Source organism: Giraffa tippelskirchi, chromosome 14 (assembly GCF_054371585.1).
Source record: "Giraffa tippelskirchi isolate mGirTip1 chromosome 14, T2T-mGirTip1v1.2.pri, whole genome shotgun sequence".
Classification (NCBI taxonomy): Eukaryota; Metazoa; Chordata; class Mammalia; order Artiodactyla; family Giraffidae; genus Giraffa; species Giraffa tippelskirchi.
The window spans coordinates 35,038,853-35,059,665 of record NC_137288.1 but is presented as its reverse complement, the minus strand read 5'-3'; the positions used below and the strand labels follow the sequence as shown (position 1 = coordinate 35,059,665).

General features: G+C 48.8%; 1 protein-coding gene and 1 long non-coding RNA gene across 9 annotated transcripts in view; one reads left to right on the top strand and one right to left on the bottom strand.

Moving 5' to 3' along the window:
* MAPRE2 (microtubule associated protein RP/EB family member 2) overlaps window positions 1–20,813 on the top strand; it is a 208,534-nt gene that overhangs the window by 181,427 nt on the left and 6,294 nt on the right. For all 8 annotated transcript variants that reach the window (XM_081562455.1, XM_081562457.1, XM_081562453.1 and 5 more), the window contains 2 exons: window positions 11,882–12,021; window positions 17,531–17,689. In XM_081562455.1, the coding sequence (XP_081418581.1) occupies window positions 11,882–12,021; window positions 17,531–17,689 (299 nt within the window). The remainder of the gene's footprint in view (window positions 1–11,881; window positions 12,022–17,530; window positions 17,690–20,813) is intronic.
* Window positions 6,483–11,205, bottom strand: LOC145534611 (uncharacterized). The gene is made up of 2 exons (XR_014074799.1): window positions 9,671–11,205; window positions 6,483–6,734 (listed from the first exon to the last, which is right to left on the bottom strand). It is a non-coding gene; the product is annotated as an uncharacterized LOC145534611 (long non-coding RNA).

Here is a 20,813-nt window from a genome sequence, read left to right as displayed (position 1 = left end):
ATTTTTTTAAAAGAAAGAACATGCTGTATTGAGTGAAGTGCATGTTGTTCCATATGGACATTGAGATGTGAGGCCGGCTACAGAGGTGAGCCAGGGCCCTTGTATCATGTGTGAAGAGGCAGTATTCATGTCCTGTTGCTGCAGAACTACTACAAACTTAGCAGCCTAAAACAACACTCTTGTATTGTGTCACAGCCTCTAATGTCCAGGCACAGCTTTGTTTTGTTCTCTGCCTTCGGTTCTCACCAGGCTGCAATCCAGGCATCTGCTGGGGCTGTGGTCTAATCATAGGCTCAACTAGGGAAAACTCCCTTGTGTTGTTGGCAGCTTCCTTGAGGCTGCAGAAATGAGGCTTCAGTTCCTTGCTGGCAGCTACTCCTAGTTCCCATAGGCCACCTGCAGTTCCTTACCCCGTGGGCTTCTCCAACATGGGTGCTTGTGGTGGAGGTTGACTTCTTCAAGGCCAGGAGGGTGAGTCTCTAGTGTGCCTGCCAGCAAACAGAGTTAGAGAGAGAATCCTATGGGATTCCATGTGATGAGAGTGACATTCCATCACCTTTCCCATATTCTGCTGGTCGAAAGCAAGCCACAGGTCCCACCCATGCTCTCAGGGAGAGTGGATATGCCAGGAGGTAAAGAGCACAGTGGTGCAGTCGCCTGAAGTTCTATAGTCACAAATGTTTACAGTCTATTATGAGGATTCTGGGGAGTCATTGAAAGGTTTTAAGTACAACACCCAAGAAGCTGTTGCAGCCGACCATGTAGGAGAGGAGGGTGGCCTGAACAGAAGTCATAGCCATGTGGGTTATAGAGACTTTAAGGAGGTTTAATCAACAAAACTTGATGGTAATGTGATATGAGAAATAAAGAACAGGGGAAGCCAAGGATAGATGATGCACAGGTTTCTGGCTTGGTCATTGGGTGGTAGAAGCAAAAACCTGGTGGTTGTTCATTCATGTCCAACTCTTTGTGACCCCATGGACCGCAGCCCGCCAGGCTTCCCTGTCCTTCACTATCTCTTGGAGTTTGTCCATTGAGTCGGTGATGTGATCGAACCATCTCATCCTCTGTCACCCACTTCTCTTCTTGCCCTCAATCTTTCCCAACATCAGGGTCTTTTCCAATGAGTTGGTTCTTCACATCAGGTGGCCAGAGTATTGAAGCTTCAGCATCAGCCCTTCCGATGAAAATTCGGGCTTGATTTCCTTTAGGATTGACCTGGAGCAGGAATCAATGGAATGGAGGAGAATAGGTGATTAGAGTGGAGCTCCGCTCTGGTTCTCACCTCCCTGAGCTCCTGCAGCTCTGTGGCTTCAGTCTGTTTCTGTCTTTGCAAGAGAGTCCCAGTAAGATGGTGTTAATGGAGCACAGTGAACTTATCACCATCAACAAGACAACCTGAAACGCTTGGTCTTGTCAGTGGAGCCAATAGATCGCTGACTGAACATCATAAAGAATGAACATAAGTAGTTGTGTTCCCCAGAATGGCCATCTTAGTCTGTAAGCTTCTGGCTTAAATGATTGCTGTATGCCAGGAGTGCATGTGACACTGCAGTTGTCATGGTGACACCATGTGTCTTTATTCTCAGTGGGCTGACTGGGGTTGTTGGGCTCGTTCAGCCACCAGCGTTCCTTATTGCTGCAGTAAACAAGCAAGGGAATGTTCCCCTCAACTATTATCGGAATGCTGGTGCATGTTGTTTCACAGGGGTAAGGGAGCTTCTCTCCTTCTAGAGAGAAATTGCTCTGAGAACAATTTCAAAACAAGAATTTGAACTTGTTAGAATAAGATAGTAATTGATTGGCACCTTATGCATTTCAAAGCACATTTAATTCTCTACCAGGATGTGAGGGATGTGAAAAGTCAGCTTATCAAAAGAAATATATACCATGCTCAAATAACTGCATAAAGTCAGAATCTTTACTATTGAAGCTGTTTCAAGAAGAGGCGTTCCTGCATTTTCCCCCCTGCTCTGAAAATTTCTCCGAAACCGGAGTGACTCAAGCAGAGCCTGGAAAATACTGGAGAATCACATGATGGCTAAAAATAAGCACATCCTCTCCAGCAGGGACAGTAACCAGGGCAGAAGTAACTCAGCTTGTGAATGCTCATGCTAGCTGGACGTTCCCGGCGGAGTCAGGCCTGCTCGCCCCTCTTGGTGATCACTGGTCGAGGAGGCCTTGGGCATTGGGGCTCGGGCCCGGGCTGTCGGCGCTGTCCCCCGGCACAATCTCCCAGGGCAGAGCCGGTTAGCACGCTGTGGGATGGCTCCAAGCAGTGGGCCGGGAGGGACCTCGGCTGACTCATGGCTCTTGTCACCGCCGCCTTGTCCTTCTACCCTCCCCGTGGAGCCAATAGCAGATGCTGTTGATCCCAGACCTCTTAGTTGTTGTTAATGATGAAACCGGGAGGAGAGGGGGACGACAGAGGATGAGATGGTTGGATGGCATCACTGACTCAATGGACATGCGTTTGAGTAAACTCCGGGAGTTGGTCATCGACAGGGAGGCCTGGCATGCTGCAGTCCATGGGGTTGCAAAGAGTCGGACACGACTGGACTGAACTGAACGATGGAAAACCTAAGTTGTGATCAATGGCCAGATGTTTGGTGCTTTAGGTTGTATCAAAGGGTTTTCTAAACTGTCGCATTGTGAATGCTTTCCCAAACTCACACTCATCTTGGGCGCTCACCACTCACACCAGGTGTGACTGCAGTAGCCGCCCACCTGGTTCTGTGCACCCTCAGCCCCACTAGTCTGTTGTCCACACGGCAGGTGGAGAGAGCCGCCTGCAACCCACGTCACGCCCAGGACCCTGCCCTTCTCCCTCAGAACAAAAGCCGGCCTCCTGCCGGTAACCTCTGAGGTCAGGCGGCCGCCCTCCAGTCCCTCTCGAGCTCCCTCCTCCCACAGTACCCCCAACTCCCTCCGTTCCAGGTGAGGCTGGGTCTTTCCTCCGCCTGGAATGTTCTGTTCCTGGCTGTCCTGGAAAGCCAACTTCACCTGTCTCGGGTCTTTGCTCAGCTTGCACTTTCCCACTGGGGCTTTAAAGAAGTCGGGGTGACTCCTGCAAGTGGCATGTCCCTTCCAGGGATCCCGGAAGCTTGAACTGAGGGGCTGTTCCAAACACACGTCAGCTTCGGAGAGGAGGGAGGCTTTGAGCCCAGGTGAGCCCCACGCATGCCCAGTGTGGATCCCACCCCCTGGCATCCCTACTGGGCTGCCAGCTAGGGGACTGGGGTTGTGACCCTTGTCCTTCTGGAGGGACTCAGGGAGGTCCTCTGGGTCTGAGCAAGGGCTTGAGACTGGAGGGGACTACACGATGGATAATCCTGAACTTCAGGCCTTCTATTAAGTTTCTGTTCAGAACTGCCACACTCTCAGCCCCACCCGGCACTCCCTACTCTTGCCTGGCCCTGCCTCTCCCGTGGCATTTACTTTCTGGTTTATCATGTCACTTACTAATTTATTAACATTATCGTCTATTATCAAATTCCCCCTGATAGAATGTGAATTCCACACAGACTGGCATCTTTGTGTTTCATTCCCTGTTTTATCCCAAGTGCCTGTAGCTTGCCAGAAACGCAGTCAGGGTTCAGTAAATATTTGTGACAGGAATGCATGAATCGGGGTAATTTCAGAAGGAGCACAGAGACTTGGGCTCTGGTCTACTGTTTCTCAAGACAGAATACAGAATGGGGGAACCTAGGCCTGGGAGCCCACCGGTGGGTTATGGGTTAAACCCGTTTTCATAAAGATTTCCTTTAGATAAAATGAGTCTCATTTCCTTATCATTTCAGCAGTTCAGTTTTTATCTTGCTGGCATCTAGAAGTGGGAAGCCTGTGTGCTTTCTCGTCATTAGTTGAATCAGGCCTCATTTGCTGAGTAATAATAATAATAATAGGGTGTGTTGGTTTACTGTGTGCCAGGCTCCTGGGTAGGAACTTTCCACGGATTAACCCAGGTACTCTTCCCAGCTCTGGGAAGGAGGGACTGCTACTGACTGTGTAGGACAGAAAGAAGTCCAGGTGGCAGCGAAAGTCCTGCCAGTGAGCTGGCAGCGGAGCCAGGGTTGTTCCGAAGGATGCAGGGCCCCCGCCCCAGCTCTTAACCACCGCCTCCCTGGGCAAGAGGAAGGACATGGTGTTCATACCAGGTCTTCCTTCTGCAGGATTGACGTGTTTCAGGCTTGGCTCTGTGGAGCCTCGGCCCAGGCTGCTTAGAGGTGGAGCCACCCAACTTTTAGAAGCTGACACCAAAGTGGCAAAAAGGAAAAGCCCAGTTTTGCCACTGGCTGCCCTGGTGGGACAGAAGCCGTAAGGCCTCTGAACTACTCATTGGAGAGTAAAAGAACCAACCTGTCAATGATCTCATGAATCAGGGCACCCCAGAACCCCTATTAAGGTTCCATTTGGACAAAACGTTGGCCACTGAGGTGCTTTTTTTTTTTTCACCCTTAGGGCCGAGCAGATTACAGAACATACAAAGTGGAGGTGTAGAGGCGTTTTCGAAGGAAAGTGTTAGATCTTGTGTTTGCGATGGTCAGGGTTGCGTGGGAGCTTGTTAGTCGTTCCACAGTGTGACAGCTCTGGTGTCAGTTTAGTCACTTGGGAGATCCTCTTCCTGTGGGGATCCTCTGTTTTCAATCAGTCCCACCCCATGCCATCTCCCCCAGCAGTGGCCTAATTATTTATTTTAACCAGGTTCATTATCTCAGTTAAACAATAACACCTATTTGCCAAAGTTAAAGGGAATAAGGAAGTGATGTCAGGTTCATCCACAAACGATTAATCAGTGTCGGTACGAGATAGCTTCAGTCATGTTTCAGTTGTTCCGTGGGGTTTGGGTTTGTTTTTCTTGTGGTATATTTGACATATAATGTTATATTAGTTTCACATGTACAACGTTAATGACTCAATGTTTGTGTATATTGTGAAATGGTCATCACAGTAAGCCTAGCTAACAACCATCACTGCATAGAGTTACAAGTTGTTTTCCTCTTGTGATGAGAACTTTTAAGTCCTATTCGCTTAGCATCTTTCAAATATGTAATACAGTATTATTAACTGTAGTATTAATAACTATAGTTAATGCCGTACATTACATCCTGGGGACTTTTTTTATAACTGGAAGCTTGTACCTTTGACTCCCTGAACCCATTGCATCTGCACCCCGCCTCTGTGGGCTTTTTAATTAAGTGAGAAGGAAGTGGATGTGTGTGTGTGTGTTGGGGGGGTGCTCACAAGTTAGGGAAGAAGTTGGGGACAACAGGAGAGTGGTTGCTTCCTGAGTGACGGTGTGTTTCTTTACTGTCTCTGTGGTTCTTGTCAACAGTATTAATGTCATATTTTTAGCTCCTCTGTTTAGGATTTTGGCAGAAAGAATATGGCAGATTATGTGAGAAGAATTTCTAAATTCCACCAGAGCCCCGGCCACAGAGGATAAAGCCAAGTATAAAGAAGGATAAAGTGCTTTTATTTGCTTCTTAGTTATGAATTCATTGGGCCTCATAGGCCTAAAATTTTGGAGCATTTTTCCATAAACATTAAGCAAGCTACTAATTACTGACATTTAGACACAGCAATGTTCTGGCTTCACTAAGACAGTGAATCAGGCCACTCTTTGTTTTTTACAACTATGGTTTAAAATGTCTTAGAATCATATTTATACCCCAACTCCTAAAGGCATTAATTAAGACACAACTGCTCAAAGACTAGCATTGTAAATCATATCCCTATCCAGTGGGTCAAATCAGAATTATAGGGACTTGTACAGAATTTATGTCTAGTTTCCTCCACTTCTGAAACTCCTTTCTATTTTGAAGGGGGAAATTAAGGAGACAGAAAAAAGCTTGAGGGAAAAATGATTCTTGTAAGATGAAGCTACCTCTCATTATATTTTCAGGACATCATCAAATGCAGCCTCACAAAAAAATTGAAATGTCTGATAGCTGCAAGAAAAAAAAAAATCTGTATTTGTATTCTTGCCGAAGTAGCTGTACTCTCTTTGAAAGCTATTATGTAAATGTTTTCCATGTAAGCATCACTGAGCAGAGAGGCATGGGAAGGCACAGAAGTGAAGTCAGCAGTGGACTTGGGGGCATTTGAGGAAGCATGAAGGAGCATTTGAGAACCCCTGTGTCTAAAGCCACGATTGGATGCTTATCAAGGACATCCTTGGGTCACTTTACAAAAATGGAATATGAATGTTAGCTTACATAAAAGTATTGTAACAGTGTGAAATTTAGTATTAATGATAGCAGTACAGTTTTCTGGTAACATCCTTATTGCAGCCCAGGAAAAGAATATCTGTCACCCCACAAGCTGAGTACACCCCAGAAGATGATAGAAGGTAGCAAGACTTTAAAACAAACAAAAACCTAGTTCTTAACTGTCTAATGAATGTGATATAACACAGGATATTGTCTACTATTATTCTAAAAAGTTAAACCATGAAAGCATTAAACACAGCGAACACAAGGTTTCGTTTTCATCTTTATAAACTTTAGTATTTTAGCCTTTAGTGTCTCTTGGTGTGTGTTGATCACGTGGTAGCCATGAGGGGTCAGTTACATCCATATCAGATTGCAGCCTGTGAGGATTTAAAGAGCTCAGTTTACATCCTTTTGAAAATGAGCTTTAATTGTGTGGTTTTTAAAAAAACTTTTAACCTCTGAAGATGCTAAGATCTTCCCGATGTCTTTCCCGTTCTTTCATGTCTTTGCCTTTATTCACTGGAAGGTAGAAATGTACAGTTAACTGGTGCCGACCTCATGGATGTATCCTCATTCATCAGACGTTTATTTCTATTATCAGTTTCTTGCCAAACAACTTAAATCAGAATTCAAAACCCTTGTAATTTTAAATTTCAAGTATTAATTACTTAATTGAGCTTTTACATTTTCGAATTTATTTTCCCTTCTTTACTTTGTTTGGACTGTGGAGGCAGAAGCTTTGCTCCCATCCCCCCGGAAGCAAGTACAGCGAGTGGGGCGTGGACTAAGCCCCCTCTTCTCCACCGTCCCCTCCCCACCCAGCAGCAGGGGGATGCCAGGTCTGACTCTCACTGCCTTCATCTTTTTCATCTCAGAGACCTCCAGGCTGCATGCACTGGGCCAGTTTATAGGGTCTGTGAATCACAGCTGGCACTTGAGTGCCAAGACCTGTGAACCACAGTTGAGTTGGACTCTTGTCAGCAGCAAGCGATGTGTTTCCTCAGGAAAAAGCTGGAACTGGGACAGCGCCAGTGACGGCAGCCGCTCTGGCCTCTGCTGTGAGCCGCCCGCATCTCCCATGACCCCGTTTCCCTCCCAGCCTGCTCCCTCTGCTTATTTTTAGTTTTTCTTCCCTGATAACTTGGTCTTCTACAGGGCTCTGGCTTACCCTGATGTCTTCTACTTTAACTTCTTATCGGACACTTCAGGGTTTTTTTTGCAAGCTGCATTTGATGATGTCCCGAAAATATATTCTTGCTGGGAAATCCCATGGACAGGGGAGCCTGGCCGGCTACAGTCCAGTGGAGTTGCAAAGAGTCGGACACGACTGAGCAACTAAGCACGCAAGCACACACAACCTTCTTTTACAAGCAACCGACTTCTATTCCTTTTGTGCTTTTCTTTTAAAATTTACATAAGACTGGTAAGATGGAGTAGAAGAACGTGTGTCCCAACGGACCTCATTCAGCTCCTGCAACCAGCCTTATCCCAGGTGCTGACCTGCTGAGGGACGCCTGCCTGGCAGGGGGAGAGCTGGGGTGGTCAGTCGCTCTCTAGGGAAACCCCTTCCACAGGGCTGTTCTCTTCAGGAGAGGCATGGACGAGAACATGGCAGATTTGGACAGCCCAGCACAAACCACCTTGCTCCTCCCTACTCAGAGTTAACTGTTTACTGACTGAATTTACCCAGGTGAACTGCTGTCCTGATTCCATCTCTGAAGGGCCTAAGTGATGATAGAAGGTGACCTTGAAACCCAGTCAGAGATTCTGTCTCTGGGAGGCTGGTGGGTTTTGTTTGGTTTCCTTCATATAGTGCTGGCTCTTGCTGTCAGTGATCTTGAAGTTGCCATCAGCTCCTCGAGCTTCCCCTGGGACCTGTCCTCTGGATACCTGCCTCTCCCAGGAGTCCTGTCATGAGTCACAAAAGCTTAACTATCAAGTGTCTCCTCTGGATCAGGCATTGTGGTTGGCCCTGAGAACACAAAGCAGATGCAACTCCTACCTTGTTGGAGTTTAATGGGAGTGCTCAGTCGCTTAGAGTCATATCTGACTCTTTGCAGCCCCATGGACTGTAGCCCACTGGGCTACTCCGTCCATGAAATTTTCCAGGCAAGAATACCAGAGTGGGGTACCACTTCCTATTCCAGGGGAATCTTCCCATCCCAGGGATCTCCTGCATTGGCAGGTGGATTCTTTACCACTAGCGCCACCTTGGAAGCCCTCTAATGGGAGAAGCAGGCATTAAATAAATCACTCTATACCGCTCTAGTTGATGGGGACTGTGTGGAGGGTGTTTGGGTCCTGTTGCCTCCCTGCACGGCCACATTTAAGCTGAGACCCGAAGGATGTTCGACTCAGTCACTCAAAGGAGAAGGGGGAGGAGTTTCAGCAGAGGGAATGCAGCCCAGTCACACTGTGATCATGTCTAGAACACTGCCTTGTTCTTGAGAACGTTGAAGAGTGGCCATGCCTGGGCAGTTTTTTGTTTTTTAATATATTTATACATTCATTTGCTTTACTTTTTAGATTCCACATGTCAGTGATGACATAGGCTATTTGTCTTTCTGTCTGTGAGCATTCTTAAATGATCACTCCCATGCGATTATGAGCTCCTCTAGAGCAGGGACCTCCAATACAGGGTTCATAACTCTGGTGTTCAGTTGCTCAGTCATGTCCGACTCTTTGCGACCCCATAGACTGTGGCCCGCCAGGCTCCTCTGTCCATGTGATTCTCTAGGCAAGAACACTGGAGTGGGATGCCATTTCCTCCTCCAGGGGATCTTCCTGACCCAGGGATCGAACCCGGGTCTCTTGTGTCTTCTGAATTGCAGGTGAATTCTCCACCCACTGAGCCATCGAAGAAGCACAAGGCTCATGGTAGGCACTTAGAAAGTCTGTATCTGGTAATAAAAGGGGTTGGTCATGGACAGTCTTTGAGCTGCTTTCTGTTAGACTTTCCTTATATTAAAATATGACACACAGCTCATGAAAAGATCTGCAGTAACTTGATTTGTCAACAGCAACTTCCCCAGCGAGGCTGGCTGGTGGCCGCCCTTGGAGAAGGCTCTTTGCCAGGTCCATGCATCCTTGCCCTGCCTTCCCTGCTGTTCTCTGTGCTGCGTTCCTTACCCTGTTGGCTTGGCCTGGAGTTAGAGAACCTGGTCAGTGGGACATGGAAGCCATGTCCAAGAGTGTTTTATCTGGGCTTCCACCGAGATGAAGGCTCCTCGCAGCTTTGGTGAATCACAAACCAGGCCGTCCACTATCTACACTTGGGAAGGTCCTGTGCATAAGTGAGGTTTCCAGGTAACTAAAGGTGTGCATACTCAAACTTCTTCAGTCATACCTAATTTAAACATTCTCATTTTCAGCATATTAGGCATTTCCCTGTATTTCTAGAAGAAAATTCTTTTTTTCTCCTTTATAACAGGCATGTATATTAAAGGGTATGTTACCGTCAATGCCCTCTCGAGGGTGTGTATGACTTGGCACCTCTCACTGATGACTTCCGGCACCTGAAGACAGACAGATAGGAATTTTATAGTCTTCCCTGTTTGCTACTTTGTAATTAGAAGATTGGTTGAAACTTGTTGCTGTTAGCTTGCTGTATAACCCCTTGCCTTTTTCTCACCTCTTGGTACCAATAAACTGTAAAGTTGGAAATAAAATGTAAAGTTGGAAACCATATAACCAGGTTTTATTTACTTGTTCCTGTATTTATTTAAACAGTTGTTCCTTAACCAAATATATGTTCTGCCAAGTATTGTGATCAGCGCAGAGCCTACAGAGTGGAGAGTTATGAGTTCTTGCCCCCCAAGAGCCAGGGGATGGGTGGACTGTGGTGGAGAATTGGGCCAGTGGGAGCACCGAGACTGAGCTGTTCAGAGGAAGAGGGAGTGGCTGGTCCTCAGCGATGACTCTGAATTTCTAAACCCGTGAAGTGTATAAACTTCACTGCTTACCTTGTGCCTTCTGTTTTGGCTGCAGAAGCCATTTTCTATGTCTGTCAAGTTCTAGATAGGGAGAGCCTGTTTTAAGCTGAGCTTCAGGTAGATGAGGTCTTGCCGGACATCTGTGGTCTTATTTTTGCCAGTTTCTGTCATTATTAGTGATGCTACTGAATAACTTGGTTACTGTCTTAACCCCTAGGCTTCTCTGTTGTAAAGGCATATCTTTCTCCCGTTATAAGCAACTTACAGGATAACGACTTGACATGTGTTGCTATCTGGTTCTCCAAAAACCTCTCAATGTCTTAAGAGTCAGTTGATGAAACTTCCCTGGATCTGTTAAGTGTACTGCAAAATGGTGATTTTTCTATAGCATTTCTTTAGCAATTTCCTAGCTGTCAGTGTTCTGTAAAGATCTTTAGATCCTTCCTCTCCACTCCCCTCAACATGGACTAGATTTTTGTTTATTCAGTATATTGTAATACAATTACAGCCATTATTCTTTTTGGCTTGCAAAATGGTCTGAGTGTGGCTAGTTCGGAGCCCCTTCCATCTGGCCCCTGTCTCCTTGACCGAAATTCTTGAGCACATCCTTGCTCTTTGACATAAGATGTTCCAGGCCCACCCCTGGAGTCAGCCATATCTCAAGAAGCCCTTTTATTGCAGAATAACATTTAGAAACCAAGACTTGGGCACCAGGAGTGCCCATTGCTACAGAGATGTCATGGCTCCTAGAGTCGTTTAATGGCTGAAACTAGGGTATACATTAAAAAAGGGAAAAAATAGACATTTGCACTGATGTCTCTCCTGAAGTGTTACTTTGTTATAAGATCTGTATTAGAAATTCAATTATGCTTGGAGCTTATCAGAGAATCTTTCCTTCTTAAAAAAAAAAAAAAAACTTGAAATCCCTTTGTATTTGTTATTCTTATCTCTCTGGAGGGAAAAAGGACAACTGCATTAATCTCATGTCACTTGAGGGAAAAACTGCTCAGAAGGGTTAAGTTGCCCAGGATGACTCTCTCATTTTATCGCGTACACTCTTCCTAAGTGTGTTTGTGCTACTTCTGTGCTGGGAGGGGTTTCCCAGGTGACATGAGTGGTAAAGAACCCACCTGCCAATGCAGAAGATGTAAGAGTCGCGGGTTCAATCCCTGGGTCGGGAAAATCCCCTGGAGAAGGGCCTTTCAGTATTCATTCAGTGGGGATGGGGGGGTAGTTAGCCTGCCCGCTTGCATTTACCTGAGGCCACCTCGTCTGTCCTCCTGTCTCAATGTATTTTTGTTGTTGCTGGTAGTCGCTCAGTTGTGTCTGTCTCGTTGCAACCCTATAGAGTGTAGCCTGCCAGGCTCCTCTGTCCACAGGATTTCCCAGGCAAGAATACTGGAGGGGGTTGCCATTTCCTTCTCCAGGGGATCTTCCTGTCCCAGGGATTGAACCCACATCCCCTGCTTGGCAGGCGGATTCTTTACCACTCCACTATTCTTGCCTGGAAAATCTCAACGGACAGAGGAGCCTGGCGGGCTACAGTCCATAGGATCGTGCAGAGTTGGACACAACCAGTGCGACTTAGCATCCACATACTGTGCTGGGAAGGGATAGCTGGCGGTTATCTCTTGTATGTTTTAGTAAATTCCTTTTGTTATCATAGTTTTGCTGTCAACCGAAAAAGCATTTCTCGTGTTGCCAGTGCTCATAATTTATTCTGGTTACTTTCAGGTGCGGCTAAATCAAGTCCAGCATCTAAACCAGGATCCACACCTTCTCGTCCCTCATCAGCCAAAAGGGCTTCGTCCAGCGGCTCAGCATCCAAATCTGATAAAGACTTAGAAACGCAGGTCATACAGCTTAATGAACAGGTAACTCAGCATCCCCTGCCCAGTCTGTGGGAGCAGTGACGGGGGTGTGAGGGCGAGATGAGCAGACCCCTCTGGGCCTGGGATGGGGAGGCGAGGGAACCAGTGGCTTCAATCGAGTCAGAATGAAAGGAACTAGTGGGGTGGATAAAATCAGTGGCCTATTGTCAATAAAAGATGTTAAGTCACAAATCTCACAGCTGCACATTGAGAGAACGGCTTCCCAGGTGGCTCAGTGGTAAAGAATCTGCCTGCCAAGCAGGGGATGTGGGTTCAATCCCTGGGTCAGGAAGATCCCCTGGAAAAGGAACTGGCATCTCACTCCATTTTCTTGCCTGGGAAATCCTGTGGACAGAGGAGCCTGGCGGGCTACAGTCTATAGGGTCGCAAAGAGTCAGACACAACTGAGTTACTACCAACAACAAAAATACATTGAGACAGGAGGACAGATGAGGCAGCCTCAGGTAAATGCAAGCGGGCAGGCTAACCAACCCCCCGCCACCCATCCCCACCCAACAAACACACACCTCAGTGCTGTTAGGAGCTCCAGGCTAGACCATGGCCACTTTGAGCCAGTCTAGATTGTGTTACAGGCATCAAGGGTTAGTCTCCCTCCCTTCCTCCTTTCTTTCAGCAACTATCAGTTAAGCCTGTTCGGTGTGACAGACACTGTGTTTGATGCTGATTGTATAGTGACAGCAAGACAGAGAACTTCCCTTCCCTCACTGAACCTACAGACAGACAGACACACCCACCAGCTGTTTCACCAGCAAAAGCCAAACACCGAGCCCTTCCCACAGGAGTGAAAGTACACAGGAGCACTGAACCCAGGAGAGGGGGTTCAGAAAGGCCACAGTGAATTGGAACTTTTCTTTTTTATCTACTATCCCTGGGATTGCAGTAACCGAGCTCTGCTGTCTTTGAAATATTCAATATGAAAGCTTACATATGCTTCCTAACCAACAGTAGCTAACTTTGCCTAAGTGTATACATAGCTTAAGGGACTTTCCAGATAGTGCTAATGGTAAAGAACCCGCCTGCCAACGCAGGAGAGACACTGGTTCGATCCCTGGGTCAGGAAGATCCCCTGGAGGAGGGCACAGCAACCCACTCCAGTATTCTCACCTGGACAATCCCATGGACAGAGGAGCCTGGCAGGCTTCAGTCCATAGGGTCGCAAATAGTCGGACATGACTGAAGCGACTTAGCACAGGATGGCATACATAGTTTAAAAGTTATGACATACATCAAACTCCCACTGAGGGCACCCAAAACCAGTGCTCTCATAGTCTGGAGGGATGGAGTTGGGAGGGAAGTGGTGGTGGTGGGTGGGGGGAGGACGCATGTATGCCTGTGGCTGATTCATACTGATGTAGGACAAAAATCATCACAGCATTGTAAAGTATATCCTCCAATTTAAAGAAAGAAAGAAAAAAAATAGCTTACTCTAATCGCAAACTTCAAAACAAAAAAGTCATATGACAACTGGGAGCTCAAGATCCAGTGTAGAAAACACCCACCCTCGCCCTGAGTTGGGAGGAGAGTCTTTTATCCCGGCTACCCCCATCCCTGGGCTTCCCTGGTTGCTCAACTGGTAAAGAATCTGCCTGCAATGCTGGAGACACCGGTTTGATTCCTGGGTCGGGAAGATCCCCTGGAGAAGGGATAGGCTACCCACTCCAGCATTCTAGCCTGGAGAATCCCCATGGACAGAGGAGCCTGGTGGGCTACAGTCCATGGGGTCACAGAGTTGGACACGACTGAGTGATTAAGCACACAAGCCCACCCCCACTGCTGGGACGGAGCCTTTATTCCAGGTCCTCAGGCTGTTCCCAGCCACTCACTGGGCCAATCCCAGTGATTAATCTGATTCTTGATGAGCCAGCAAGAGTCTGGAAACAGTTTTTGAGATAATTGTATATTTGCAAACAAGGATCTGGTTAAAAAGCCAGCAGTTGCCTAATGAGGGTGTTTCTTTACAATTCTGAACACTTTAATGAAAAAGGTAAAACCTTAAGTCATCCGGTGAGTAGGACTTTGGTTTTGAAACTGTGGAAAGTTCTGATTACCTGCTGATTCTCAGTTTGAGCCCTTCTACCATGTCCCTAACGAGTTCTTCCAGGATAGGAGGTGGTTAGGCCAGCGCTAATTAGCCTGGGGCCACATGCCTGAGGCTCTACGCGAAGAGGGTCAGGCATGGGTCTGTAATACCTTAGATTTATACCCCTTTCTCCTTAGGGACTCAGATTCTCTTGATAGCTTTATTATCTCATGCTTCCTCATTGTCATCTACCTCTACCACACCCAGGTTCCCAACCCTCTAACCCAAAGTAGAACTGCCTGGGAACCTTGAATCCCACCTGCCCCTCTGGCTGTACAGCGTGCACCTAACAGCCCCACTTCCTCTCCTGGGGCTGGTTCTAGGCTCCCAATAGCTCACCCAGAGCCCTGAGGGCCCATGCCGTCTGCGATGCTTCAGCTAAACCGTGCATGCTCAGTCACTAAGTCTTGTCTAGCTCTTCTGCAACTCCATAGACTGTAGCCCACCAGGCTCCTCTGTCTGTGGGATTTCCCAAGCAAGAATACTGGAGTGGGTAGCCATTTCCTACTCTAGGGGCTCTTTCCGACCCAGAGATCAAACCCACATCTCCTGCATTGACACGTGGATTCTTTACCGCTGAGCCACCAGGGAAACTAAACTGTCCTTCTATCCATACCACCACTCTCAAGAAGACAGAACAGAGAGAAGTATGTTCCAGTGGTCTTCCTCCCCCGGCTGTAATTCCTCCACTACTTCCAAAGGCCTCACCCCCGGCTGCCCCTGATGCACACACATGGAGGAGTATTGTGTCCATACCTCCGTCTGTCCCCCGGAGGGAAGGTCGGATACATCCTACCTTGTCAGCCTTCTTTCACCAACTGCTTACTGAGCACCTCCTCCAGCTGTACTTCCAAGGCTGTGTTAGTGCTCCCTCCATTTTCTGTCCCGAAAGCCTACAAGGTGCCCCCCTGAAGCTGGTGGGGAGCCGCACACAGGCATCACTGTGTTGGAACTGAGGACAGGAAGACAAGGAAGGGCTGAGTGACAGTGCCCAGGCCAAAGAGCGAATAGCAGTGGTAATAGACAAGGTGACAAGCGTCATGGACTTTAAGAATTCTCAGGTACTCGGTGTCGTGCCTTGATGTGGGCAGTCCCCACTGACATTCTCTGAAAGCACCACTGTGCCAGACAGTGTCAGTGATAGAAATGAATCAGGGGAGGAAAAGACCTGACTGAAATAATCAGGGGCCGTGGGGTGGGGTCCCTGCCATGCTTGGGGACCGCGGGGCGAGGAGAGTGGGCCTGGTTAGCCCTCGCAGACCCTGTCTGTGGCTCAGACTGGAAGGCTGGGCAGATCGGCAGTATGTGGACACCTGGGTGGTGGAGAATCGGGAGAAGAGAACTTGACTCTTCTCCAGGCTGCATCCCTAGCATTGGCCCCTCTACCGTTTAGGCTCCTGCTCTGACACATTGGAGTGGGACTGTGAAAATGGCATCCCCTTTGCCAACTGACATTTCACCGGGTATTTTAACTCCTGTTGTTTTTACCAGGGAATGTTTATAGCTGCTCGTATAACCTGATGCACATGGAATCGCTGCATAGGCCGACCTGGGCTGGGTGTTTCTGCTGAGCCTCAGCTCTTGGTTCACTGCGCAGACCACACCAGTCGAGACGCAGACGAGCCTATGGTTTCCATGGGGTAGAGGCATCCAGAGACCCTTCTTGCCTGGTCCAGGGAGGGGGACCTGGCAGTCAGCAGATTCCTGAACTCCACAGACCCGTCCGCTGACACCAGTGCAGGCTTGAGATGGACCTGTGATCAGGTCTGGGGAGGAGGATGCCAGAGTCAAGAGGGTTTTCTTTTTTTTTTTTCCTGGAATTCAGGCAACTGGGTTACCTTCAGTTTTTATAAATGTCCACGGACAGAGGAGCCTGGCGGGCTACAGTCCATGGGGTCACAAAGAGTCGGACACGACTGAGCATGAGCCACAATGCCATAGTATTATCAGAAAGAAGAGTTAAAGTCAGAAGCTGATGATCCTCCATTGCCTTTTTGTTTTTCGTTGTTTATTTATTTGGCCGCACTGGGTGTTCGTTGCCGCATGCAGGATCTTTAGTTGCAGCATTTAAACTCTTAGTTGCGGCCTTTGTGATCTAGTTCCCTGACCAGGGATCGAACCCTGGCCCCCTGAGTTGGGAGCATGGAGTGTTAGCCACTGGACCCACCAGGGAAGTCCCTCCTCCTCTGCTTTGTGAGCAGCTGCGTGAGGGAGTGAGTGGGGTTAACTCTGAGGAAGACCCGTACCCTTGAGTCTTGCTGGATGGATTCAGGTTTGCCAAGTACATGAGGAGAGGGCCACTGCATGTGCTGAGGATCTGTTTCAATGAATCAGTAACTCCAGACAGATAAATAGCACATACAAAGGCCTGGAGTTACTAGAAACAGAGAGATTTTCCACTCCAAGTATTATCTTTGGAAACCTGTTAAAGGTGATTTTTCATATAGTGAGAGAGAGGTTACACCTGAGGAGGACCGTGAAAGACCTATTTTACTTCTACAGATGTTCTTTGCATAAATTTATAACTGCTCAAAGCATTCAAAAAAAAATTGAGGGATTCTCTAAGGACAGGAAAGGGTGATGGTTTGGGCCTGTGTGAGGCTGCTGGGCCTGCAGCCTGGAATTTGAGACCAGGTCTGTCTGCACGCCCTTCCGGGTTTCTTCACCCCAGGTGATGGCTCTGTCAGACTCGGCCTCATAACTTGCCCCCTTCCCTTTACCACCGTGAGAAGCTGGGAGGCCCCTGAACCAGCACCAAGGGAGAAAAAAGGGAATGGGGGACTGTTCTGCTGAGGGAATGGGGCTTCCACACTATCACCTTTCCTGTGATGAGCTCGAAGCGAGGCCTAGAGGACTTGAGGCAGATCCACTCAGCCTGCTGTTAATCTCGCCCAGTTTTCCCTGTGCAGCCAAGCCCCTGGCTCCCCGTAGAAGCATTTGTCCAGTTTGGGTTACGAACTGGGGCTTCGAAGCTGAGGGCGGCTCTCCATGTGAGTGACGTGAAGAAAGAAAGGAGGGTCGGCAGCCTGCCCCCTCCCCCTGCTCTCTCATCCCCCCTCCCTGTAGCGGACCAGTGAGTTGGGGGGAAGGTGTGCCCCAGCCCATGTCAGCGGGAAAGGAAGGCTGACCCGGAGCCCAGGTGGAACTGTCTCGAGACGAAGGATCCCCAGGCCTGAGCGCTCATTATAAGCGCTCAGCTGACAGGAGTGACAGACGTGCTGCTGCAGTTGGGTTCCCGGGCCCAGGCTCGGGCTCCAGGAGCAGCCCCTTGTCTCTCCGCGGACCTGCACATCCGTCATTTTTGCCTGTCTTTCACGCTTCGCATCCTTATACGCAGGCATGCTTGGTCACTTATTTCTTAATGCTGTCTTTTTTGAGGGTTTTCTTTTCCACCTTCCTCACCCTTGCCAGGTACATTCGTTAAAACTTGCCCTGGAAGGCGTGGAAAAAGAAAGGGATTTCTACTTCGGAAAATTGAGAGAGATTGAGCTCCTCTGCCAGGAACACGGGCAGGAAAACGACGACCTCGTGCAGCGACTAATGGACGTCCTCTACGCTTCGGACGAACACGTGAGTGTGAGCAGAGCGCGGATGCTCTTGGTCTAGAGTGATGCTCTTGGTCATGGCGCAGTGATGGCTGTACCCTCAGGGACCGCCCTGGGGCTCAGTGAGCTTGGCTGGGGCTTGCGATGTTCCCAGAGGGTTCGGCACGACCCTCACCCACTGACCCTGTCAAGGGGACTTGTATTCCTAAATCCCGGAAGAGAGGAGTGGACGGTCGCCGATCATGGGGGGAGGGGCCAAGGGGCCTTCGGTCGAGAGAAACAGGCTTACGCAGCCTCAAGTGGTTTTCAGCTCCCCGAGCAAATGAGCAGTAAGTGTGTAGAGATTCTTCTTTCTTCATGACAGAGCAGGGCGTGGTGAAAGGAAACATTAATCTCGATGCTCTTCCCATCCCAGTCAGCCCCCACAGCCATCTGGTTTTGCCTTCCTGGCTGGTTGTCTTGGTTACTCATCGCCAGCGCCGAGCAGCATCGTGGGACGGCCTCCTCCGCGGGGAGGCCCAGGGTTGCTCCCCATGAATGAATGTGCTGAGGGGGGGACCCAGGCGGTGGCTCCATCCAGGGATGGGAAGCAGGTGTGCGAAGCAGCGGAGGAGCAGTAGTCTCGGGAACAAGGTGGGGAAGGGGCAGGATGAACGGCAGTGCCCAGGGCAGGTCACCGCACACCCGCCTGCACAGGGCAGGAGAAGCCCCGGCAGCGGGGCTGGGAGCCCAGTGGGGCTTCGCCTTCCGGAGGGCGGCGGCATGGACGGCAGGGGAGCCAGGCCCCTCTGGGCGCAGTGGACGGCAGGGGAGCCAGGCAGTGGCAGGTGTCCTTCTGCCAGTGTCTCTGCACCACCCAGAGTGGCATTTCCATGACATTCTGTGTGTACAGATTGCTTTGTCGTGCATCAGGCGTTAGATGAATTGTGGTTATTCTCTTCACAAGCTTGTTTGAGGCAGAACCTGATGACGTCTGTGTGGTTCCGTGAGCAGGAGTGACCTGTGCGGCTGCCATCCAGGGTGGTGCCCGCTCACAGGAGCAGGGCATCTTGTAGGATGCAACCTTCCCACCACGCTGCCAGCAGGAGGAAAAGCCTTCTGCTCCTGACCTCCAGCCAGATCTTGTCCCAAGAAGGGGTCCTTGTGTAGGAGCACCAAAAGCAAACTCCAAATTAAGGCTTGGCAGGGCCTCCGACTTCCTGGCTAATGACATGAGGGCTGGCCCCAGGCAAGAGCTCTTGGCTCAGGGAGAGAGTTCAGGGGTGTCTTCCTCCATGACTACATACTCAGCTTCTGTTAGACCACTTCTACCACCACCACCCCTCCAGCATACACACCAGCACCAACTTGCTGAGGTCTGGCTTCAGTGAGCCATTCTGCATAGGCAGTGAACACATACCCTGCCTTCCCTCAAAGAAGTAATATTTCAACACATCATCAGTCATTGAGACTAATGGGTTTATTAGCAGGGCCTTTCCACAAACTCTTGGGATAGGAGATGAGGGGGAGGAGCCAAGGGCTTTACATGTGTCAGCTCCTTTAATTCTCCAGAGAATTAAGTAGATACAAGTGTTATCCCATTTTACAGATGAGAGAAACTAAGGCGGCAGAGAGATTAAAGAACATTCCCAAGCAAGTAAGCATCATAATTTGCCTTTGAACTCGAGCACTGAGTTCATGCCCTCCCTTCTGCAAACCTGAGCCACCTTTTAAACAGGGAATATTTTAAATAGGAACGCCTTTAAAATAGGAGCAGTAGTGATAGCTGACATTGCACATTTAGCACATGCTAGATACTACATTCGTGTTCTAAATACATTTCTCACCACATCCTTTTACGTCATGTATTACTTATCTCTGCATCACAGATAAAATTACTTGTCCAGTGATCCACCTTAGTACGCTCCATCACTAGCCAGATTTTGCTAACTCAGAGCCCCAAAATCTTAAGGACTGTGTTCCCGCTTCTCAGTATATTGGGTGCTGTGGGGGAGGGCAAAAGTGAAGGCACTACCACACAGGAGAACTATAGGATAGACTTTGTCTAATTGACAGTATTGAGTTGCCCGTGTTTTGTATGTGAAGCAGGAATTAGTCAAATTCCTCCCTGGGTTTTCTCAAACAACTCCCTTCATCTCATTTGGTTGTTTGGCACCTTCAAAAGTATTGTCCTGGCCGCTGGGCTTCCTGATAATTCAGCATCCATCGAAAACGTCCATTTTCTTCTGGCCGGCAGCATCACCAAAGCCACCTTTGTTGTTCTGGCTGAGGCGATGATGATGTTGTCAGAGAGGGAGAAACGTGGTTGGGAGGAGAGAGAGGGAAACGTGGTTGGGAGGAGAGAGAGACGGTGGCCTCTCTGGGTGTGTGCTGAGGAGCATCCAAAGTCCAGGAAGAGATTTAGAGGCAGTAACCAGGCTGCTGGAGTCTAGAAGACAGACAACACAAACTACGTGTGTGGGTGACCAGGGCAAAACCTTCAAAGCCAGTTGCTGCCTTAATTTTTCTCATTCCAGGATAACTTCTCATGCAACTCTGGGTCTGGACAGCTCCAAAAGAAACACTTCAGGCTGTGCTGAGTTTTCCATAGAGGATCAGCTGGAATATGCCAGGTGTCCTCGTTTAGAATGTGACAAGACCCATTTTTAAAAAAAACGTTGGTTTCTGTATAGCAAGATGGGGGTGACTGCTGGGTGCCCGGACACTGCAGGGTTTTTCCTTACTGCACACACGTATACACATAACGCTTCTTAGCAGTGGACGGGGAGGGGCTCAGGAGTGGTCATCCTGCTCTGCTCTCTGCTTCTCTTCCTAAAGAACCATCTAGACACCCTGGACCCACCGAGGTTTGCCTCCCTCCCTGAGCATAACAAATCCTGTTTCTGTGGCCACCTCCCAGCTTATCCAGCTTCTACCATTAAGGGAGTGAGCCTTTAAAAAGCTTCCACCTGGGCTTCCCTGGTGGCTTAGGGGTAAAGAAATCCACCTGTCAATGCAGGAGACGTGGGTTCGATCCCTGATCTGGGAAGACCCCTCCTGCCTCAGAGCAACTAACCCCATGCACCACAGCTACTGAGCCTGTGCTCTAGAGCTCCTGCTCCACTGCAAGAGAAGTCACCACTAGGAGCAGCCTGTGCACCTTAACTAGA